This window comes from Triturus cristatus, chromosome 6 (assembly GCF_964204655.1).
Source record: "Triturus cristatus chromosome 6, aTriCri1.1, whole genome shotgun sequence".
Lineage (NCBI taxonomy): Eukaryota > Metazoa > Chordata > Amphibia > Caudata > Salamandridae > Triturus > Triturus cristatus.
In genome coordinates, this window is record NC_140589.1 from 1,755,883,382 (window position 1) to 1,755,908,961 (window position 25,580).

Here is a 25,580-nt window from a genome sequence, read left to right on the forward strand (position 1 = left end):
CAGCAGCACCAGGCAGGCGCAGGCTCTCTCCTCCGAGCCCCAGTACCGGCTGGTTCTAGCTATTAGGGTAGTTTCCGCTCCTGTGATTGCACAGTAAGTCACATTTCTCTTCAAGGGGGTGGAGAGAGATCTCCTTGCTCCGACGGGGCTCGGGCAATGTCCTTTGATCTTGTGGCTTCCTTCAGTGCAATTTGCAGTATGCATACTGGAGCTGCTTTGGTTACAGCAGCAGTTTCTTGGTCCCAGGACGATGGCCTGAACTCTTGGCCTCAGCATCTCCGGGGCTCCACCACAGCACTCACAAGTCTGGTCACGGTGACCTGGCATTGATATTCATGGTGACCCTACTCTATGACACTCTGGGCCACCCACCACGAGGTTGTGCAGGCCTGATGACCACACAGACCTTGCTCCTCAGCTCAGTCCATAGCAGCCCCTCCTGGCACAAGTGGATTGCCATCCAGCACATGGGCTACGTCACGATCAATGCAAGTGCATATTCCTCACACCCTGCACAGTGAGTCCTCATGGCAGGGCTACCCCCGGACCTTGCTCCTTCCAACAGTCTCTTCTTCCTCACAGGGTACACTGAGGTTGGCAAGCAGGCTGGCGCTGGTTCTCCACTCTCCAGGGCAGATGGTCTTGGTTTCCCTGGGTGATGTCACCTCACCTAGCAGGGAGACTAGCAGGCCTAAGTCCTGAGTCCTGGTCACAGGCAGAAGTCTTGCAGAGTTTCCCCTCCTCACACAGCCTTCTGACTGCTCAGCAGATTATAACATTTGTGGTCTCAAACTCCCCTACTTATAGTCCTTTTCCAGACATACAATGCAATAGAGCGTTTGAGTGTTTGAAGTTTTATGATGGGTTTCTGCTTCTTGCAAATAGACATCTTTCCCATATCTTCTTTTTCTAAAGGATGTCTGCAACAGCTCTCTCTTCCTGTGATGTGTCCAGGCCCCTTTCTTGTAACCTATCATTGAATTAAAGAGCCCTTTGTAATGCATAGAGACATCCTGACTCTCTCGTCCTCCAGTGTATGTCCCTTCAAAATTTCTAAGATTTCCGAAATGTAACCCAGTGTGCTCCATGTAATGTGCCAATGGAGGCACACTGTCACTCAGTGTATCTCCACAGCACACTTACTGCACAGCACTGTTATCCTCATGTATTATGCCACCACAAGCAGAACTTAAATACATCCAACACACTGTTCAGTACTCCAGCCTTTCTGTATTGTAACAGAGTGTGTTATTTAAAAAACACACACTGTCAACATGCACACATTTACGATGCATGCAACGTACCACACTTCACCCCTGGTGTAGAGCACTTTTTGCATGCACACACATGCACTCAGCACATGTTTCTATCATGCATGCCCTTCCACATCTACCTGATGTGGGCCAGAGGTCAATTAAGCACACATCAGCAGAACTTTTAAAATGGAGAGAGAGCCTGTGGCCTCACTCCAGTGACACAGGGTAAAAAGGTTCTGTTTACTGCTACTGATCACTACATAGTATGCTGCCATCACTTGCTTAACTTCTGGATAAGGCAGTAGCCTTCCACCACTATGAGGGCAGCGCTTTAGGCTCCCCTCTCCGTCCAACAAGATCGCAATCGGTGAGACAGGCCTATGTCATGGTGCACACAATTGATCCACGTTCGCCTATGAAAAAGAATCAGCTTTAGGGATCCAGACAACAGTACAGTTGGGGTACACATCTCTCACCATGCAGAGGACTTGTCCATCCCAACAATCACCAAGGCCCCTTTTATGAGCATAATAGAATTCCCATGTTGAAGACATCTTCACTCAATCATAAATTGTCTGGTGTTCCTGCACCCAAATTTCCTAGTATGGAGAAATACCGGAACTGATATTACCAGCAGAAAAAATCCTGCTGGCAAAATTGCTTTGGGAATGGCTGCGGTGCATCTTGGTAACATTCCATCGAACCTGCCTGGCCTGCTTCCAAGATATGGAGGAGCAAATCATTAACCTTCCTGTTAAAAATTGCGTTACTGGTTGACTGGGGTATGAGCCCTGGTCAAACAGAACCACAATACTAGTCAGGGTAAGGCACAAGCAAATCCCATATAAATCTGTCCTCAACCCCCTGGTAGCTTGGCACAGAGCAGTCAGGCTTAAATTATAGGCAATGTGTAAGGTATTTGTGCAACACTTCAAACAGTAAAACAGTGAAAACAAACACCACACAAAAATATCAGACACCAAGTTAAGAAATAGAGTTGAATTCAATAAATAACACGACCCAAACAAGAGCAATCCCATGAGTAGAACCGGAGATATGCACTTTTAAAGATTTCAGTAAAAATAGCACATAAAAGCACAAGGCGGCAACTGTGGGGTTCTGGTCGTGCCAAACCGGCATAAATCATAAATTCAGGCTGACAATGATGGAGCGCGGGCCAGGTATATGGACCCATTTGGGACCAAAGTACACATTACCTTAAATCCTGGGGCATGGAATGCATGGTGTTGCAAGACTTCACGACGTCCGGCATTGGTTCCGAAGAGCTGTGCGATGAGGCTTTGCTGGGTTTCGCGTCAGTTCTGATGAGGACCACAGTTGGGCTTGGCAGAAGCACCTTCAGACCCACTTGGGAGGGCAGGACTCACAGATGGCAGAGTCCAGGTTTTGGGTACAAGATTGTTGGAAGTCTGCTTTGTCTCTGAGGCTTCTGATTAGGAAGCCAGTCAACTAACATTGGAGCCACTCTGTGCAAGGGAGCAGCAGGCAGCACAGCAAAGCAGCAGTCCAGCAAAGTGGCATTCCTTTTAGCCGCACAGCAGTCCGTCTTCCAGGTAGCATAGTCACAGGTCCAGAAGTGTACTGAAGTGGTGGTTTCTGAGGTCCAGTGTTTTTTACACAGTTGTGCCTTTGAAGTTGGGAGAAGCATGCTTTTGAAGTGCACAAGTGCCCTGCCTTCCTGGTCCTGGCTCTAGCCTAACTACAGAGGGTAATTTAGCCCTTTGTGTGCAGACAGAATATAGCTTATACAAGTGTAGGGGGACTGGTCCACCTCCTCCCACCCATCCTGCCAGTGATGTCCCGTTCAGTCACAGCTAAGCTCCTCATTGTGTGAGGCTGTCTAGGAGAAATAGACTATGCACAACTGTCAACTACACCCAGTCATGTGTGGCAGAGCCAGGCTGCAGGCACCAAAAGGTTAAGGCAAAAAAATGCAAATTTTTGAAAAGTGGCAATTTGACAATTGCAATTTAAAACCGACCTTACTATATGTTAGGATTTTGAATTGTTATTCCAGAGACACCAAATATGAAATGGTTACCTGGTCCCATTTGTAAATAACACTTATAAAATGTAATAAGGTAACCTCAATTTAGGAAGGCCTTGCAGTATTAAAAATGAATTCAGGAGTTTTTCACTACTAGGACATATAAAACTTCAAGCCGCATTTCCAGCTTTTTAAATACATTGCACCCTGCCTGCTCTGTGTGAGCTGTCCATGGCCTACCCTAGAGATGACTTATATTTATTAAAAAGGGAGGTGTGGGCCTGGCAAAAGATTTTTTTTTTACGAGGATGACATGGCAGTTTAAAACGAATACAATAAAAAGTGAAGGGTAAAAGGCAAAAAGTCCAGGGGTGACCCTGCAGAAAGGGTCAAGTCCAACACTTCCCATCCCCCTCCTGTCCTTCCCACCATCTAATCCCGTCTCTGTCCAGAACTGGCCCCCTCACGCACATTTACATCTTACTCACCCACATGTAACTGGGATTCCTATGTAGAATTTTGTCCATAAAATAGTGGCTCAGCTCAGTTAAAACTTGTTCTCTGGGGTTTAGTAAGTTTGTGCAGAGATAATAGTCAGAAATTGAAATTCTGGCTATTCAGAATCTCTTAACTGGTAATTGGGCCCTGGAAAAAGCTGGTCTATGCATGGAAATATGAAAGAAGCCCAATATCTCTCTGTCCCACATTCATGCGTAAACTCACCACAAAGAGAAGCAGAGAAACTAAAAATAAATAAATGTCGCCAGGAGATGGATATGTCCTGTTTCCAGTGTATTACATTATTTACATTTCTACTCTCAGCTATGTAATGGTTCTAGCTGCAAATGACATAATACCAGTCTGATTATTCTGGGCCCACGTCAAAGGCTTCTTTGGCCTTATCAACTTCGCTGTACCATTGGATTGCTTAATTTGTATGACGTTTACAAAACTCTTGTGTCAGATGCAACAGCCATACATTGCCAAGAGTACTCTTACTACCAACATCCTACTAATGGGTATACTCTGCCAGGCAGGCAATACACAAACAGATGCATTGCAGAAATTCACATTTATTCACACGCTTCCTCCAAAGCCTACTAATTATGGATATGTTCTCTTACCTCTCACATCTTTGAAATCACAATGATTCCTTTCATGACACTATTTTCCCCCCACTGGCAGAGAATTATACAGAAAAGTCGACAAAGTAATGATACTTTCTTGATTAAGTGTATTTAAGATTGTGAACATTTGTGAATACTGATGAGGTGAATCAAGTGTTTCAATTTATGAATGCAAATCCAACCTTTGTGCACTTAAGTGAGGTGTTTAGCAAAATGTCTAATGAATTCAATTTGTTATGCAAAGCAAGATGGCACACCAATACAATCCAATGCTGATGAAAGTATAGCAGTTATAAAATGATTTTTGAGTATTCTTAGTACTTAGGCTACCCTTGCTTCTGGACCATGATATTTTTGGGCTGATTGGCTGTTAATTGACTAGTCCTTACCTTGCTGCGGACTGACGCACATGCCCCAATTTCCATAAAATCATTGACCTTTGTAGAATGGTGCACGCACTTGCTGCAATCACGACACAGACACAGTAGGTTGCGTAGTGCAGAAAAAACTGAAACTTCCCACCAAGACATGCTGCATTTATTAAATGCCCAACTGAGGATGCCAGGTTAAGCCGTGTTACATACGCTCATGGGGGAATGGAGGCAACCCCCTTCCCCAACTGGCATCCCAAATGATGGTGTCCTAACAGCCAGCAAAACTACAACATTTCATTATGGCTGTGACAGCCCATGCAATTTTGGGGGTGCTGGGCCGGGGGTAGAGAGGGTGGAAGGGGGGATAAGAGGGTGCAAAAAAAGATAATTAACTTACCTCCTCACTGCGACTCGCCTCTGTCGTCATCTCTCCACGTCTCCACGCACCAAGTCTTCCCTAAGCCAACCGCAACGCTACATTCGGATTGGTCTGAGTGCCGTGGTTTGGCACTCAGGCAGGGACTGAGAACCTGGGCATGATCTCCACCCAGGCTGTAACCCAGCCCGGGTGGAGAACATGCAAAGTGCGCTTGATGGTTTGGCCGGCCCAAGACGGCCGGCTAAACATTCATCCACACTTACATAGTGCCCACCACTCTTCCCTCTGCACAGCAGCCCCACCCGCAAAGCTCTGCAAGCTGCCAATTAGGCTGCCAAAATCTGAGCTGCCGCAGGTCAATTGGACCTTCCTTCGTGGTGACGGATGCTAGGGCTTCTGGTTGGCCTAGCTGCCTTGCATGCGGGGCAGTCTCTAATGACTTCTTACACTACCAGCGATAATCACGGTTAGCGTGACTTTTTTTATCGCAAAGCGGGCATTGATAATAGGGGGAAGTTGTGTTTACGACTGTTTCCATTTAGTTTTAGTGAAGAACGCATACTTTGCATGTCATTAGCGACATTTAAGTGTCATTAGCGATAAATATCGCGAAAAAACGAACGCTATTGCCAGTAAACTGTCGGTAACAGCCGTTTGGTGGATATGAGATGTTGGTCTTAAACCCTGAAGGCTGATCTGTAGATGTGTCCGTTGTTTTTCTTGTGGTGTGTCACTATCGCCATTCCAGCTGTTTTCAGTGGTTTTTGAATGATGTGGGTCATATGTGTGCAGCTTGCTTGTCATCTACTCCTTTAGGTTATGATAGTTTTCAGCAGCACCGGGGTGTCTAAGCAGGAGGTGATCCAGGAGTTGAAGCTGGTGATAGAGGTCATCTAGATATGGTGGGAAGCAGGTTCAGGTTCAGAATTCATATTTCCTCAGGGATCTTGTTCTAGTTGTGTTGGGTGGTTTTAGTGAGTGCAGTTCCATAATGTGGGATCAGATGAGAGAGTTGGATCAGATGAGAGAGTTGGATCAGATGAGAGAGTTGCTGATCCAGGTGAGTGGAGAGAGCTTGTCTTCTGTGATATCAGAGAAGTCTGTAAAAACAGGGTCGAGGGGATATCCTGTGATGTGGGTGGGGTCCTTCACTCAGTGTGTTCACATATTCCAGGTGTTTGTTGGTCTTTGGGTTGTTGTGGTCCTCCAGGTGAAAGTTAGTGTCATTGGAGGAGATTAAGAAGCTGGAAGCTGAAGCCAAGCACCACTGGGGTGATGAAGTCCCCCATGGTGTTTCTGAGGTTGTGTCTGGGTCCAGAAAGTCTGTAGGGCACGGCCCCTCCCAGGGTGTATTTGCTTGAGATGTTGAGTTTAAAAGCCAGGTTTTCGAGATGGTCACTGGAGTTTACAGAAGTGATTGAGCAGTGAATGTTTTCTTTATGAATGATGGCTAGTCCTCCTCCAGGTTTGTCCTGTCATGTGATCTTGTAGCCGGGGGTGGGGGAGGGGGGGGGGGGTTAGGGCACTGCGATGGTGGGTGTGGGTGTTAGTTGCAACCTAAGGTAGGGAAGATTCATGAAGAGGTTGTGCAGGAGATCCCAGACTTCAATGGTGTGTCTGACAACTGAGCGGGTGTTGAGTAGGATGCATGTCAGGGTGAGGTGGATGCTGCACGTGGTGGTGTTAAGCAGAGCTTGGATGTGTGCATGGGTGAAAAGGGGTGGCCCGGGCATAGCAGAAGAATGAACTTCCGGCACCTTTTACATTGTATAGAAGTGCTTGAGCAGGATAAATGCCATTTTGACAGTAGTATGAACAACGAGTGCACTTTTCTTAATTACAATCATGTTGTTCTTCAGTGTGCAACTGTAGCTGTGACCTATTTTAGAGAGTTAAGTAAAACATCAAGTTATATTTTTTAGTTTGAAATAAATGTCTTTAAAAATGTCTGCCCCTCCTTTATGATATTTCCTAAAGTAATTTGTAGTAAAAGTTGGTACTGCGCAGTACCATGTTGCCACATGAGCTTGTAGCCTGACATTGGACTGACATTGGGCCATTGGTTTAGATGAAAGAGCGCTTGGTGACTGATGTTTTATAGTGAGTGAACACAGTTGAAGAGTAACTGACCATCCCGATTGTCCCTTCTTATGCGCAGGGCACGGATGTTGACTGGGATGACCTCTGGGACCAGTTTGAAGAAAGGCGCTACCTAAGTGCACAGAAATGGCGGGCTGGAGAAGACCCCTACAAACTCCACGCGTTCAATCAGCGAGAGAGTGAGCGGATCCCCAGTGATCGAGCCATTCGAGACACTCGACATTTCAGGTAATTACATTCTTTCCAAAATTGCTTCTAGACACTGTAAACACCTAGCAATAGGAGGGTGTAAACACCTAGCAATAGGAGGATGTAAACACCTAGCAATAGGAGGGTGTAAACACCTAGCAATAGGAGGGCGTAAATACCTAGCAATAGGATGGTGTAAACAACTACCAATAGGAGGATGTAAACACCTAGCAATAGGAGAGTGTAAACACCTAGCAATAGGAGGGTGTAAACACCTAGCAATAGGAGAGTGTAAACACCTAACAATAGCAGGGTGTAAACACCTAGCAATAGGAAGGTGTAAACACCTAGCAATAGGAGGATGCAAGTGACACTGTGTAAGGTGAAGTTCTGCTGCTATAAGCGCTTATAGTGTACATCGTCTGTTTGTCGTTTCTGAACTTTATGTCATTAGTCCAAATAACCCAACCTCTGATGCACCATCTGTATTGCAATCAACAGTACAAGGCCATGCTGTTTGAAGGAATGAGCCAAGCTATTTTTGCTAATGACATACTACCGCCCCCTGACCAGCATTAAAGTTGTCTCCAGGGTTAGCTGCCCTTTGCACTCAGCACCGCGCCTGGCGAGAGGATACTCCCTGCACCCAGGATGCTGGTTGTGGGTGAAGTGGGCTCTGCTCCCGGGCACATGCCCAGGATGAAGCTAGCCGTATGTCCTGAGCCTACATCGTCTGGCAAAATGTTCATTCAAGTGAACTCGTTAGTGTTGATATGATATGTGATGCCCTGAGTTATGTCATCAATATTATCTCATGGCATGCCATCTGTGATATCATCGGTGAGGAAATGACTGTGCATTGGAAGGGGAGGTATGGTTTTAAGGGAATTTTTATATATTTTTTTATTAACAGACGTTAAATTCAAGATGATGAAAGTACATTAACGTTGAGTGACTTTTTCTGGTGTTTGTATGCTATGCATGGGTGCCAGGCCAATGTAGGAGCAGATGTGTCACTGCCAGCGGGTACTGGAAGCCCCCTGAGCCCTCACTCTGTGCATAGGTCCGTTGTACCATGCTCTGCTGCCTTTGGTTGGTCTCTGCAGGTCCTGGCCATAGGGTGCAGGCTTTAGGCCCATCATGTGTTCAGTCTCCATGCCCCTCGAACCTGCAGCGCGTGCCATTCGGCCCTATGCACAGGGTTTGATCTTCAACCATCCCTTGCTTCTGACAGGCCCCGCTTGTAACCTTCAATAGTTCCCCCTTAGAAGTCACCCTGCACTGCAACTCTTCCAGGGCAGGACGTTTAATACTCACTGCAGGCACTGAAACAGGCTCTGGCCCAAAACAGGGCCTGCACCCTGGTTTCATGCCAAAGAACACACAGTGCATCGCTGTTGGACCAAATGAAGTGGCACTGAATACATGGCTTGACATTTAGTCATGCCTCGCACCCAGACCTTGTGTCCCCGGAACATGCTAAACATCGCCTTAGACGGTGGACAAAGACCTTTGTGCACAGTGAGGGGCCTTTGATGGAATAGCTGGGAATCTGGTAGGAGAGAGACAAAATGTCAACGTTGTAGAGGGGAAACATAAAAAGCAAGAGAGCGGAGAGGTATAGAAGGTGTTAGAGAGGCCCCTGACCATTAAGCGAAAAAGAAGAACAATGAGAGAGAGCATAGAATAAATGTGACGAGGAGCCATAAAAGAGGCCAGACGGCACAGGGCGATGGAAGGAATGAGAACGAGTAAAGTCTGCAAGGAAAGAGGGGAAATAAGGAACAAGAAGAGAGGTTCGAGAAAGGATGAGAGAGAGGGCAGTGAGTAAAGGGGCAGAGGAGGGATTAGAAATAGCAGAAAACAGAGGGAGTGGTAGAGAGACGCCAGCGAGCATATAACTGAGACCTCTTTGTAAACATGCAGAAACAAGCATTGGCATAGCCAATAGGTCTCGCCTTTGGGACTTTATAAGTATTTAGTCACGCAGTACATTTTTTGACAGCTTTCCCCGTGCTGGCTATCAAATTAAACACTGACCTGATAAAAATGGTTGTTTCCCATCTGTACTTGGTTCATTTGCCACAGAAAGAAATTACGGGACCACCAATTTCTAAGGCAGCAAAGAAGAATGATATTGTTGTAAACAAATGGTAAGTGTTGGGCAAGGAGACTGCTCGTTATTAGCAGCCCCAGGGAAGCGCTGGCATCCTCCACTCCCAGGGACAAACCACCCGAATGAAGATCACTACAGACCAATTTGGTGAATAGACAATTGCCAAAGTGATCACAGTAGTCAACTGATCCTCAATCCAAAGACTAACTTTCACTTTATTAAGTTACGTTTGCTGAGTTGTGACCCTTTCAATTACCGCTGTAGCCCCATGCATTCCAGTGGAAACTTTGGGGCATATCAACAAGGGCTTTATCTCTGCTTTTTTGGCTTTAAAAGCCCAAAAAGCAGAGATAAAACTAGCACCCTATCAACAACAGGGTGCTAACACGCAAATGTGCATGTTAGCACCCTTTTACTCTACGCTTCCCCTTGCATCTCTAATGAGATGCAAAGGGGGCGTTCCAGAGTAAAATAATAGGAGAAATGTTGCTAAGCGACATTTCTCCTATTATCAAGAATGTCGCTAACCCTGTTAGAGACAAAAAAAGCAGCGCTAACCGCGGTAAACGCTGCTTTTTTACGTCTGCTAATTTTCAGACTTAGCCATGATATCCTATGGAAGGAGGATATCATGGCTAAGTTTGCCTGTCCCTATCAACAAGGTAACGTGTGATTATCGCTGGGTTTCCAGCGATAATCTCACGTTAGCGTGTAGATTTTTATCGCTATTGAGATAAGCGTTGCTAATAGCACGCTATCTCAGCGATAAAAATTCACGCTAGCCGGCGATAATTATCCTCACGCTAAGAGCGCTGAGCGATAATTATCGCCGGTTGTTGTTGATATGCCCCCTAGTAAGTCAGTCTTAACCCACACTGAAAATGCAGTGATTGAGAGGTATGAGGTGCCTAGTTGCTGCAAGAGAGGGTCCGAGCACGAGGAGCAGGGGGTTTCTGCCTAGTTCCCTTAAGAGAGGGTCCCCCCGCGGTCGGGTGAACAGGACACTTCGGAGCCCAGGCCCTGGGCCACCCCGGCCGTGACCCGGTTCCTTCTCACACCTCTCCTCCAGGGACCTCGCCTCTGCTGACGCCATCGCTATGGCAACGGGCGGCGCAGCCAGCGGCCTTATGAGTGCCACCGCTGGCCAGGCTGGTGGGAGCCTGGCAGGGGGGGAGGGGCGAGGGGGGTAGTGCTTGGCAGGACAAGAGCTTCAGAGCTCAAGACAGGCCGGCAGCAGAGGGACGGCAGCCCGTGACCGCAGGTGAGAGGGGATGCTCTCCACAGGGACTGCAGTTCAGGGAGAAGGGAACAGTCCGGGGAAGATGAGCGGAGAGGGAGGGCACGGCTCCAAAGAGGGAGGAGAGAGCACTACTCAACATCTGGCAGGTGCCAGGGCAGCACTGGGAGAGTGCAACTCATCTTAGCAGTCAGCACGCACAATTAAAGGGTTTCCCGACTTGGATCTGTTTGCCCTTGAATGTAGAGTACTGTGTGTCTTTTACAAACGTTTATGAACCGGTCTTTGAAGTCTGGCATGTTGTTGCTAGTTCGTTCAATAGTGCCTGAACCCGGCGGTAAGCCCACCGGGGCAGGATCCGCTAGTGTTAGTTGTACTACAGACAGAACCGAACCACCTGTAATGCCCAGAAGGGCACAAATAACCTAAGGGGATTATGGGACAATCCCTGGGATATGCGGTCAGGGCTTCAACTGACTTCTAGGGGTGAGGGGCCCAGGGAGGCCTAACTACTGACAGCGGAGCTGCAATAAGGGACGTCTACTCGGTTGCTCAGTTCGTGCCGTCAGCCACGTGCGCTGACGTCACCTTTTATTATATACTCCCTGGTCCGCGCCCGGCTCAGGGAGTTGACTGCGCTACAATGCATTGCAGTGGCCGGGTGGCTCACTACATCCCATCCAACCTATAAATGTAGAACAAATAACCAAAACAGAAAGTCATTAAAGTCACTTACAAAGACCGCCTCATGAAGCATCTTCACGGCAGTCCGAATGTCCACTGTTTCATCCAGCAGCCCTTAGCATAGGAAGTCCCACAACCTGGAGCTCGGCTCTGGATTGCTGCGCATCCCGTAGGGAGTGTGCTTGCTCCGATCCTCACTGCTTTCGGCCTCCGGGTGATGACTGTCATGGCCGTGGTCAGAGGTACTACGTTCGGCCACACACCCCTGTCCTTCTGAGGTGGCCTCGATCGTCGGGCTCCCATCCATCATCACTTCGGCATCTGCTTCTTCCCACAGCTCTCTCTCGGACTCCGACATCGCCTCACTCGGACCAAAAGCCTCTTTGAACCATGACATGTTCCGGGCTATCCGCTGATCACCCTTCTCTGCCACAATGAGAGTTCCTTGTACCTTCACTACCTTTCAGAGCTCATGCTCAAACGGCGTGCGGAACTTAGATCCTGGGTGTCAGTCTTTCCCTACCACATAGTCGCCTACTTGGATGTCGGCCCGTGGAGCCCCTCTCTTCCTGCTGGCTCGCTCAATGTTAATTCGTCAATCGGCCTGCGACCGCTCCACGTTCAGAACCGCAGGAGTCCACACTTCACTGCTTGGTATACCATCCCGCACTGCTCTTTTCAGCAGGAGGTCGTTTGGTGCACCTTTGGTCATGCAGTGCGGCGTCTGACGGTATGCACTAAGAAATTGGTGCAAACAGGATTCCAGGTCGGTGCCTTGAGCCACCCCAATCCTCAATACTTTGTTTAATGTCTTTATAAACCGCTCCATATCTCCATTCGCCTGGGGCCATTGTGGTGTTATTTTCCGATGTCGTATGCCATGTCTATCGAGGAAATCACAGAACTCCTATCCCTGAAACGGCGGCCCATTGTCTGTTCGGAGTTCCTCCGGCATTCCCAATAATGCAAAGGTCTTTTCGAGTACCGGCTGGATGTATTCACAAGCCGTCGACGTGACCACCTCCACCACCAGAAACTTCGAATGGCTGTCTACGAACACGGCCATCTGCCGCCTATCTGGAAAACTTCCAAAATCCAAGCGTACTCGAGCCCATGACGATAGGATCGGTCCTTCCATTATGATGGGCACTTCCGGCTGGTCAGCCCCCATCACCAGGCATGCATGGCACTTCCGTACTTTATCCTCCACTAGCCGATCCATGCCCGGAAACCACACTTTCGCTCTCAGGCGGGTCTTGATCTTCTCTATCCCTTGGTGCCCCTGGTGTGCCAGATCAACGGTCCGGCCCCGCAGTGCTGCTAGTATCACTAATCGTGGGCCCCGCAAGATGATGCCATCTCCCGACGAACTCAGTTCCCCTCAGCACCACCAGAGACATTCCCAATACTCCTTGTCATCTGCTGCCCTGCTGTTATTTCCCCTTAGGAACCACTTCCACTGATGGTCACGTAGTGTGCGGGCGACCTCCTGTAGACACTCATCCTGCAGCGATGCTTCCTGGATGTCCTCTAAGAGCATGGCTTGAGGGCGAGCCTCTTCCACCAGTTGCCTTACGAATATGTGAGCTCCTTCATCCACCTCTTGCCCCTGGACACGACTCTGCGCTAGAGGGTGTCGTGACAAATAATCAGCCGGGTTATTCGCTCCAGGGCGGTATACTACTTCAAATCGGTATTGCTGGCTCTGGACAACCCATCTCCCAATTCGTGGAGGCCCATTCCTGGCCGTGCCCGCGAAGAGAGGCACCAGTGGCTTGTGATCTGCCACCACCGTGAGCTCATGCCCACACAGGTATATGTGGAAGTGTTGACACGCCCACCGCATGGCCAAAGCTTCCCTCTTGATCTGAGCATAACGGGTTTCTACCGCCGTGAGGGCCCGGCTGGCGTAGGCTATAGGTACCCACTCATCTTGATCTGTCCTCTGTAGCAGCACAGCTCCCAGTCCTACCGAGCTGGCATCCACAATAAGTTTGGTGGCTGTTCCCGGTCGAAAGTATGCAACGGTTGCGCCTGTCAGCAGAGCCTTCTCGAAGTCGCCGAACGCTTGTGCTTCCTTATCAGACCACTGCCATATGACATCCTTTTTGGTGAGCCGCCGGAGAGGTTCAGAGATGGTGGCCAAACGAGGAATGAACCGGCCACAGTAGTTGGCCATTCCCAGGAAACTTCGCACTTTGGAGGCCATTTGGGGAATCGCTGCCGTCCTGATGGCCTCCACCTTAGCCGGATCCACCTGCAATCCCAGGGCTGAGAACCGATATCCAAAGAACTCGACCTCCGTAGCATAGAAGCCGCACTTATTGCGATGTAGGGTTAGGCCCTGTTCCCCCAGTCTCCGAAGAGCCGCTCTCAACCCCACATGGTGTTCCTCCAGCGATTTCGAGTATATCAGGATGTAATCGCTGACGTTGAGAACACCGACGAGGCCCTATAGCTCCTATCGTACTGCTTCTTGAAACACTTCCGCCGCCGAGGACACCCCAAAGCTCAGCCTCTTGAACCTGTGCAGCCCCACGTGTGTAGAGAACGTGGTAATGTATCGGCTCTCCTCCGCTAGCATCAGTTGATGGTACCCAGAATTCAAATCTACTTTTGAAAACCACTGTGCGCCATTGAGGTCCGTGACAATTTCGTCAATAGTCGAGGTGATGTGCCTCTCCCGGCGGATGGCTTTGTTCGGTAGTCTCATGTCTACGCACAGCCTAATGGCCCCTGGCTGTTTGGGCTTGGGTGCTATAACCAGTGGCGACACCCATGGCGTTGGACCTGACACCCTTTCGATCACTCCATCCCGTTCCAGACGGTCCAGCTCGGCTTCCACCAGTGGTCGGAGATGGAACGGCACCCTTCGATGGCGAAGCACCACCGGTTGCACAGTCTCATCAACGTGCAGCTGAACCTCCACTCCCTTCAAGCAACCCAGCTCCCGGAACAGCTCAGGGAACTCAGCAAGGATCCGGTCGGCCTGCAGGATGGTGGATATGTCTCGCAAACATCACCAACCCCAGATCTTCGGCTGTGTGGCAAGAATCTCCGGCCACGCCACACCTCCTCACGAGTAGGCCCAACCCAGGTTCCGCCCAGCAACAGGCTGAGCAGACTGAGAGAACACAGTGAGATCATGGGCAGGTTCGCCACACTCCCCCTGCAGGCCCCAACCACCCAGCCTAAGGCGAAGGCCGGCCCACGCGCACGCCATGTGGCAGCCCGCGGGGTCCGCTCTTACCTCGTCGCCAATGTAATGCCCAGAAGGGCACGAATAACCTAAGGGGATTACGGGACAATCCCTGGGACATGCGATCGGGGCTTCAACCGACTTCTAGGGGCGTGGGGCCCAGGGAGGCCTAACTACTGACAGCGGAGCTGCAATAAGGGACGGCTACTCAGTTGTTCAGTTCGTGCCGTCAGCCACGTGCGCTGATGTCACCTTTTATTACATACTCCCTGGTCCACGCCCGGCCCAGGGAGTTGACTGCGCTACAATGTATTGCAGTGGCCGGGTGGCTCACTACACCACCTTCGTTTGCGACCGGGCCCACGGCACTGCAATCCTTCTGTGTGTACGGGCGCCAGTGCAATATATGCACAGGTCTGCTAAGAGAGGCGGCTGCTAGTATATAGCTTTGAGCATGCAAGGAAGGTGACAACGTGTGTGCCTGGACGCGGTCCTCCACTTACTTTGAGGATTTGGTAGGGGATCAGACTCAGGGGGTCTAGTTCACAAGACAATGCCAGTTAGAAGTGGTGGTGGAAGGGGGGAGAGGGTTGTGGGAGGGCTGTGCAACATGACCCTGAGCTTAAAGCAGCGGCTCCAAGTCATGGACAGTGAGGAAGATGTGCTAATTCAAGCCAAGTCACAGGAAGTTGCTCGCAAGACTACAAGATGGAGTCAAAGAATTGTAGAGGGGACTTGAATATGCAGAAATCTTTAAATGGTCGCCATTGTACTGTGAGAAATTCAATTGTGCCAACACAACATTCTGCATGGGGTTTAATGACAACAGGAGCGATGGATTTTAGTGGGCAACGTTCAAATGTGTTTAATCTACACGAAGATGTGGAGGGCCCGATAAAAACAAGTAACGTGGAGCGCGTCTGGAAGTCCATGTACAGCGTCTATTTTTCAGGAGAGAGCAGCAGCAGGCGCGATAATTGCAAACAGATGGTGCCGCTGCTCGCTCCCGCAAGGTAAACGCTGTAGATGCACGAGTACTCTTTAGAAACAGTGCAGTGCATGCACGAGTTTCCAAGAAAGTACGGAGTGATTCCAAGAGGTCACTCCAAAGCACCGCTTGCGCGCTGGGTAGGTCGAGACCTAAAAAAGGTTTGGAGAGAATGTGGGGCAAAAGGAAGAGGTAGAATTCAGCACATGGAGAATGGAAGGGGTGGAATGACTCCCAGCACTAACGTAGGACAAGGGGAGAGACAGAACCTGTCTGTGCACAGGTGAAGGAAGAGAGAAATCAGAGAGTATATGTTGAAGAAGATGAGTGGAAAGCCCCAAAGTACAGTGTGACGAAGAGAGGTGAATAAAAAAAGATCATAAGTACTAGAGACAATTTGACAGAGAGAGATGCAGCCCGAATTTTAATATGCACTGAAGTAAGACATTTATGTCCTTCATGCACACATCTAACTCACATAATTAATTTTTCCTTTGAAGTACATTTCTGGTGGTAAAGAATCAGCAGATTTGGAAATTAATTTGATGATCGATCCGATGTGTGGTGCATGTGCACGTTCACCGATGGTATAATAGTAGAATAAAGTGTGGTCATCTTCCTTCATACCTTTCCTCTTCCAAGTGTGTCTAGTTACCGTAATTCATGTAAATGAATATACTGTGCAACTTTATCTCTCTTGGACTTTCCAGGATCTGATTCTACTGATTCACGTCCGTGTTCTTTTAGGCATTTGTGTGAGACAGCGTGCGGCATTTTATAGTTCAACGTTTGCTTTTATAAAACCTCCTATTCTTTTCACCCAATCAATTCTGAGTTGGTACTTTATTCTTACCTTGAAACGTGGGCTGTGTCCATTTTAATCTGTGAATTGACACTTTCCGTGACGTATTTCCCTTGTTGATTTATCCGTCCTCTGTTTTCTCAGCTTTGTTAAAGCAGTATTATTTGTGTTTGTTTGTGTTTGTTGTTATTGTAATGCTGCTTTGAGAATGCCTCGCCCCAATTGCGTATGCAAAACAAACAATTTATGGACGGAATGCTGGACAATGCAAGCATTCACCCCTAGTCACAAGAATCTGGGTTAAAGCCATCATTCTTTTGCTCACCACACCACCCCAGTTTGGACCCAGCCATATGCAAATCAGTCTTGACCCTGTTCCTTGTGGGAACAGTCCAGCCGAGCTGCAAAGCCAGGTTCTACCTGGACCGGAAACAAGCATCCTGGGACCGGTTTCAGGGCATCACCCTTCATCAGCCAGGCTACCTTGAATCCAGTGGTGTAGTGAGCACAGGACCCACGTCTGGGCGTACCCTTCCCACTTAGGGTGACATATGCAAAAAAGAAATTGATGGACGGAAAGCTAGACAAAGCAAGTATTCACCCCCAGTCACAAGGATCTGGGTTAAATCCATCATTATTTTGCTAACCACACCACCCTAGTTTGGACCCGGCCATATGCAAATCAGTCTTGACCCTGTTCCTTGTGGGAAAGTCCAGCCCAAACTGACACTCCATGTCCGTTCTAAGTGCATACCATCGTCTATTTGAATCATACATTTTCTGCGTTGCTAAATCAACCTATGGCTTGTGTTGTCGAACACAGTAAACTAAGAAATACAATCCCCATCTAAAAAAGTGGCCTTTTACACAACTGTCAAGTATTGTCATAGAAAGTAAACTCTCTGAAGCGAACATCAGATGGAATTTGAAAGGTCTGAGACATAATATGTTTGTTACATATCCAATTAATTTGCAATGTCAGATTTGTAACAAATATTCTCTAAAAGGTTGTTTTAAAAAGTTACCTTTAGCCTGTAGAAGCCCATTTGCACGAGCATCCAACTGTCATCTAGGAGCTGAATAGTTCCTTGATTAGGTGTAAATAGGCTTCTAGAGCTGAGACAAAGGAGTTGGATGTGAAGAGTTACTCTGTTCTGCTGACAGGATGACCATCTTGTCAATGCCCAGGAACTTAAATATCTACACAGGGGCCTGCAATATCACAAGCAGATGTAGCTCACACATGAGCCTGCCCCCTCTATTATCTCATTAGCCAGCCAGGCATCATTCCCAGTGCAAGAGGAACTGCACCGAGAGCCCATTGTGGGTGACCACAGAGGAGTGTTCGTTCATTTCCCTGATCAGACCTCTAGGGTAGGCATAAGAGCTATGCATATGGGAAGAAAGTTTCTGCCTTCCTGGTTTTAAGGATAGAGGGGAACTTCAGGATTATTTGCAGTAGAGCACCCGGAACTGCTGAAAAAGTAGGTAGGGTTACCACTGGCATCCTGTCCCTATTGGTAAACAAAGGGTTGGGAGTCACCCCCACCCACAGGCTAGCACAAGTCATAAAAATGGCACTCAAGAGCACCCTTTTCAGTACACTGCTGGACCTGTGGAAGACAGAAGAAGGACTGCACCTGCTGTTGTGATCTGTGAACATTACCTTCTAGCTAGACCTGCTAACCTGTTTAACTACAGGGGTACACAAACAGTAAGAAGCCCACTTTCATGAAGAGCCCAGCTCACAAGTTTTAACTGAATCTGCCTGTTGACCCTGCTGGTGGCTTCTGTTAAAGTGAGTCCTGACCATGAAGTGGTGTTCCTCAGGTTCTGGAACCCCTGGCTGGTGTTAATGTACTCCTCCTGCCCAAATTGCAAGACTTCAAAACTTGTTGCCAACTTTTCCTCTGAAGAAACTGCAGGAGACTGGGAATGCTGGCAACTTCCAATAGCCTATTGGACCCCACTTACTGGCCTGCCTCGCTGAAGGAGATTTGACTTTCAGAAAATTGTCAAAGTCTGAACCTAGAGGGCTTTACTGAGAGTAGTGCAGAGCCTCAACCGATCAATGTAGAGACTTTCCTCAGCAAAGATTACAGATTTCGCCCACTGAAGGCTATACACCCTTTGTTGACAATCGCAACCTGCCATCATAAGACCCCAATTCAGCTTGCAGCTTTCCCTTCTGACAAATCATCAATGACTACCTTTTCTACAGAAAAATATTCTAAGTCTGAAGGTAACTATTTGTCCGGGACCTACATGAGCCTTGTTTCCAACCCGTGCTCCATTGTGCTCAGCCTGACACCTTACCCATGTTCTGGTCCAGCGTTACCAGTTGCCCGCAGTTGGAGCTTTACTCCTGATGGTGCGATTTTCATTTACATTTTTATTTTATTTCTTTCATTTAAAACTATATAAATCCATTACTACGGTTCCTGTTACTAGATTTTTGTCTTTTTGGTTTCCTTATGCTCATTTGAATATTCTAATTTTAGAAATTGTAGTTGAAGTTTTATGTGTTGTGCTTTTGACTTTTTATCTGTTTTGGTATTTCTAAATGTGTATCTATTCCATGTCATAGCTAGCTGGGGTTGAGCTCAATCAACCAATCAATAGATTTGTAGACTGCTTCTTGTCACCCATGAAGGTGTTTAGGCGCTGGCAGGGTCCAGTTGATTAGCCCAATAGCCAGATCTTCAGGGACTTTCAGAACTGTGGAAGAGATGGGGAGGTCCAGAGATGAAAGGGTAGCTCGTTACATGTCTTTGCTGCTAGGTAGGAGAACGATTGACCTCAGCATGCAGGTGGGGTGAGGATTAAAGAAAGAGAAGCAAAGCTGAGGTGTCTAGTGGGCTAATGGAAGTACAGGCTGTGGTTCATGTAGGCAGGTCCGCAGTTGTGCAGGGCCTTGTTTGCATGGGTCAGGAGCTTGAACTGGCATTTTTTCTGTACAGGGTGCCAGTTGATCTCCTTAAGGTAGGGGGTGATGTGGGTTGCTCTAGCGAGATCCAAGACTTGTCTGTGGTCTGTAGTCATTGGTGGTGAGCTGTGATCCCTGCATAGATAGCGTTGCCATAGTCCAGTCAGCTGGAGATGAGGGCCTGGGTTATGGTGCACTGTGAGCTGTGGCGAAGCCATTTGAATATGTTAGAAGCCTGCGGAGGATAAAAAAGCAGGAGGAGAAGACAACATTGACCTGAATCAGGATAGTTAGCTTGTTGTCCAGGGATGCCTAGGTTCCTAGTGTGGTCAGCAGTTGAGGTAGGAGTAGGTCAGCTTTCAATGACTGACACTGTTACTAAACTTAATAAGAATAGTGTCATTATTGCTTGTGATGGACTACCAGCCACTCCAACTAATAATTCAAGTTGCCACAGACTGAGTAATGCCAGGGATAAGTCTCTTAAGGTGGCAACAGTGTTTAATTTGAGCCAGTGGTTTTCGGTGCTTGGCACCAGCACTTAATTGTCAGCACCGAAACTTGCCACATTACAGTACCTTTTGTCTAATTTAGAGATCTGCACAACAACAGTTGTTTACATATTCAATATACGTTAAAATCACTATTACCTGCCGCCCAAGCCATCCTTATATCTTTGGAGGCCTGGCATACTCTAAATTGTAAAACACACAAGATGATGGACGGAATGTTGCACATTGGCAAAACATTCACCCCCAGTCACAGATCTGGGTTTAATCCATCGTTTTTTTGCTCACCACGCCACCCCAGTTCAGACATGGCCATATGCAAATCAGTCTTGACCCTGTGCCTCATGGGAACAGTCCAGCCCGAACTGCCAAGCCATGTCTTCCCTGGACGGGAAACAAGCATCCTGGGACTGGTTTTGGGGTTTCACCCATCCTCAGCCAGGATAGCTTGACTCCAGTGGCGTAGTGAGCACGGGACCCACGTCTGGGCATACCCTTCCCACATAGGGCGAATAGCAAAACACACAAGATGATGGACGGAATGTTGCACATTGGCAAAACATTCACCCCCAGTCACAGATCTGGGTTTAATCCATCGTTATTTTGCTCACCACGCCACCCTAGTTCAGACATGGCCATATGCAAATCAGTCTTGACCCTGTGCCTCATGGGACCAAACTGGAATGGCATGGTGAGCAAAAAAACGATGGATTTAGGCCCAGATCTCTGTACTGGGGTGAATGTATGACATTGTTCTGCATTCTGTCCATCAATAGTTCTTTTTGCATTTGTCACCCCGAGTGGGAAGGGTATGCTCAGACGTGTGTCCTGTGCTCTCCATGCCACTGGAATCAAGCTATCCTGGCTGAAGAGGGGTGAAACCCTAAAATCGGTCCTAGAATGCTTGTTTCCAGTCCAGGTAGGACCTGGCCTGGCAGTTCGGGCTGGACTGTTCCTATTGGGCACAGGGTCAAGACTGATTTGCATATGGCTGGGACCAAACTGGAATGGCGAGCAAAAAAACGATGGATTTAGGCCCAGATCTCTGTACTGGGGTGAATGTATGACATTGTTCTGCATTCTGTCCATCAATAGTTCTTTTTGCATACTCTAAATTGTCTCACTTGTAGGAGTGTCATGGTTAGTAGTTGCATTGGTACTGACACTGGCAGCACTGGTAGGGGCAATGGGTGGTGCAAGCTGCAGTGGCCGCCTGACGACCCTGGCACTTATTTATTTACAAATGAAGCACTGTCCGCTGCAGTCTAGACTGCGATATCATCAGACTCATCCAATGATGATCACTGAAAGGAGTGTTTTTTTACCACCGAAAAGACACCTGCCAACTGTAAGCTCTTTGGATTTTACCACTGTCAACTTAGCAGTTTAATAAGGTGACCAAAAAACAGCTGGAAGCATTATCCTATATATTGCATTTGCAATCTTTCACTAAAAGACATACTCAGACTATACGACTGCTGTGTTTCCAGAAAACGTGACACCAATTTACATGCTCACCTCAATGGCTAAGACATTCAAACATTCTTCTCACTAATTCAACTTTTGGAATTCTGTAATACTTGGCCGGAACATAAACATTCTACAACAAGCTGCAGCTCATGTGCTCCCAAAATTGGACCCCTATTTAATAAGGGAAAGAAGAAAATGGCTAAAACTTCCTTTTCTGAGGAGTGGCTGCCCTCACACGAAAGAGCCTGTGAGTTATGCTTTGAGTGGCAAAGGTAGGCAAATGTCACACTGCCTGGTAAAGTACATGAATGTGGTTAATAAACTGATGGGTGTTAAGGAGGCAGGGGAGATGGGCATTCCTCAGTGAACTGCTGGTTTATAGACTGACATAGTTCAAATTAAATGCTAGTTAAATTTGATATTTGAAACAGAAATTAATCAGTTTGTGAAAAAATATTTGCTTTATGCAGATTATTTATATAATGAATTCAATAGATTCATTCCTGTTTTATCTTGGAACTGGCATTTTAAGGATATTTTCTTTTATGGTTATGTTTTATTTGAGGTTTTAAATCTGTATATTGGCCTCGGATCTTTTTATGGATTTGAGCTATTTGAAGTTTTTAATCTTTTAAGCTGTGTAATGTCTTTGGTTTGTTTTTCGTACATTTACTGCTGGCATATCTATATTTTATTCTGTTCCCTCTAGTGCTGTTTCTTTCTTTCACTGTACTGTTGAATCCCTTTCTGGTTTTAATGAACTGAAAAAAAGGTTATCTATCTTAATAATTCACTTTCTCACACATGGGCATTAAGCTGTGAACTGATACTCGTTTTTCTACAGAACTTTTCTTTCAGATACTCCCATGTTTCAGCCCTGAAAGCAGTGTTTCAAAATGTGAGTGGAATGCTACCGAGCCAAAGTGAAAACCCTAGGCATCTTGGTCCACTTGTAAACAAATTACTCGCTGGTGAACCTCAAAGTAACTGCAAATCAGCATGCTGCCCACCTTGCAACATTAGACTTGAAGTCATAGGCCTACCTTTCATATGTTGCTGTCACTCAAGTCAGGCTGTCAGTACTTGCTGCAGACTGGAAGTCCCCCCATATGAGTCTCTAGTGGAAAGTCTAGTGGATTCCAGCGTCAGACTAAATCACACCTCGATCCTCTTATTAGTACACTGCAAGAGGAGTTTAATTCCAATGATGTTTTGTGATTTGTCCCACCTACAACACCCAGCTGCTATGAGCATCTGATATATTAATATCACTCTGCAGTATTTGGAGTCTACCACACCTCAAACAGCAATCATAGGGTCCACTCTTGCCTTTAATGAAAAGCACAGTGTGTTTGTTCATGTGCTGCACACCAGAAAGGAATGACATTTGTATACTCTTCTGAAGAAGACTCAAAAAACGACTGAAACTGGTTCACTAAAGCCGCCCAAATGTTGACATTCATTGATGGCTTTACACTGATGACTCAAGTTGTGTTTATTTTGCTGCTCTTAGCCTGCGTTGGCTTTTCCACTGTGGTATGCAGTAGGACTACATTTCTAAATGAATAGAAAGATAAAAAAATTGCAGTTGCTAAATTACTGTAAATGTCTTTCATTTTCACAACTCTGTAGATGAAGACCTAGGCGCGTAACCTACCCAAGTGGTTGCTACTGTATATTGTTTAAAAAACACTTTCTAATACAGCTCATTAATGTTGTTTTTACAATGCCACTAAAAGATGAGTTGTTACTATTCCAGTGTTATTTATGTGTCCCAAGCTAGACTCAGTCGCAGGAGGCCAAGGGGCATATTATCAAGGGCCATATCTCCGCTTTTTTGGCTTTAAAAGACAAAAAAGTGGAGATAATATTAATGCCCTGTTAGCAGCCATTTTCACCACACCTCGCCTTGCATCGCTAATGAGTTGCAAAGTAGGCGTTCCTTTACAAAACAACATGAAAAAAGATCACTAACTGTACTTTGCGGTATTAACAAGCTGGCCCAGAACACCCATAGCGATATTAAAAGACGCGCTGACCACGGTTATCACCGGAAGCTAAAATCTGCTAAATTTCTGACTATATGTATAAAGGGAGGTGGATCAATAGGCTTAGTCCACCATGGTCTATCAACATGGAATTCTCTATCACTGCAGTGTTATTGCTGGATTTCCAGCAATATACCTGCATTTCGCCGCTATCACTGGATTAATTATCGCCTCGGAGATTAGCGCTGTTAATAACGCGCTAACCGGGTGATAACATCCAGCGATAGCCGGCGATAAATGGAAACGCGCTATGCGCGCTGTGCGATATTCATCGCCATCTGTTGATAATATGTCCCTAAGTGTCTGTGAATGCCAGGGGGCTCTGCTCGTCTGGACTCTCTTTAAGCCAGCCCTTTGATTTTGCCACAGATATAAAGATGTCAGCAGCGTCTAGAAGGCTCTACTGCAGGACTCTAAGCATGACATAGTTTACTGAGATCACATAAGCGCGCTTGATACAAAAAGGGTTTGATTTTGAGAGATCTCTAAGTGACGGAGTGTTTGGGGTATGGAAGTCTCTGTCCATTGCTTTAAGAGATACCTAAAGAGAACCGAAAAATCAATGACCCGTTCGAAAGCCGAAGGAACTTTAAATGTGTTCTCTGACCAGTGCTTTTTTCGGTGCAGGAGGAGCGAATGAATTGTGTTTGGAGATTCCTTACTTTTTTGTGGATATTGACGTTACGAACGGCGGAATAGGGTACTACCGAGGTGGAAAATAAGTTTGAAAAGTTTCCATTAGAAGATATTGGTGTAATCTGCATAAATCTCATGTAAACACAACCTTGCTGGTCTGCACCAGTGTCATTCCTGAGCTGTGTTTACATCTTTTGCAAACAACTTCTTCATAACCTATAATCAAGCCCCTGGAGTCCCTTGTGGTATTGTTCGCCAGGTCTCACCCACTTCCACAGTCTCATTTGAGCCTACGTGACATGGGGGTGGTAAGAGCATGTGAGAGTGGTCATTCTTCTCCTGTGACGAGTATAAATAAATGCAATACGAGTGAGCACGTGCCTGTGTCTGTCCTTCTCTGGTCAATAAAATCCTTTGCAAGGAGTTGGTTCTTTAATAGCATCAATCCAATTAATTAAACTTGGTCACCCCTAAAACTTGAATGAACTGGCCTAGGAGAAAAACACAAAAAGATCACTTATGCTTTCAAAGGGGCGTCCACAAAAGCAGCCCATCCTTATTCGGAAATACATTTCTCACCTATGCTCTTTCATATCATATGTAACATTTGTTCAATTTGCCGCTAAGAATGACTGCAATATCTCGTTCCAGAGCTAGAGCCTTTTGTGCCCTGGCAGTCAAACCTAGAACAGCATATATATCTTTCAGTCTTGAAGTGGAACAAACTGAACTGAAGTTTGGGAAAACTGAAACCATGTCTCTTTGCCAACTGAAGTTTGGAAAAACAGAAACCATGTCTCTTTGCCCATTAAACAAGCCCTTAAACTCCTTCTTTATAGGTTCTGTCCAACATCTACAAAGCCTTAACACTCTCAAGGGTGGGAGAAATGCTTTGGAAACTCTTTTACAATAACATGGCATGAGTGCTCCAAGGATATCCTGGGGGGAGGGGTTGTGTACTTGACCTTTGTTTCGATGAACTGGGAGCTCTCACAACCCAAATCACAACTGTGGCAGTTCTCCTCAATAGATGTCTGAGTAGCTACCACTCTTTCCTCCGGGGCCAGGATCAATGTATTTTCTCATATCTTTGTTTATAGTACAAAGACTGAAACACCTTTCTAGAATAAGGGACTGTTGCTGAACATTTTGCCACAAGCCCTTAAGCTAGGCCATTGATTCTGCTCCAAACTTGAGAAATGAACAGCAGGTAGGCTTTGGCAAAAATGTGATGTTGGGTGTCTGGGAAGTTCAGATCAGTTTAGAAACCAACTGGTCAGAGAGAAAAAAATAAGGAGAGAGTGAAATCATATCAGACACCCAGGGCTTAAAAACCAGCTTTCATCAGTTGCGAGGCCTACCATTTTACCAATGGTGTGCCTTTCCTATGTTACCAATTGTTTACAGAGGACCACACTTCTGATCTAACTTATTTCATTCAGAAATGTATGTCCTTATTAGGTCATGTAACTAGATTGTTAAATCTTAGACTATTGGAGCTGACTTGTCTCTCAAATTCAGGTTTCAGTGAT

The 25,580-nt window shown here is 46.8% G+C and overlaps 1 protein-coding gene across 2 annotated transcripts in view; it reads left to right on the plus strand.

The window, feature by feature from the left end:
- GALNT14 (polypeptide N-acetylgalactosaminyltransferase 14) overlaps positions 1-25,580 on the plus strand; it is a 1,097,368-nt gene that overhangs the window by 369,324 nt on the left and 702,464 nt on the right. For both annotated transcript variants that reach the window (XM_085613021.1, XM_085613020.1), the window contains exon 2: positions 7,303-7,472. In XM_085613021.1, coding sequence (XP_085469147.1) covers positions 7,303-7,472 — 170 coding nt within the window. The remainder of the gene's footprint in view (positions 1-7,302; positions 7,473-25,580) is intronic.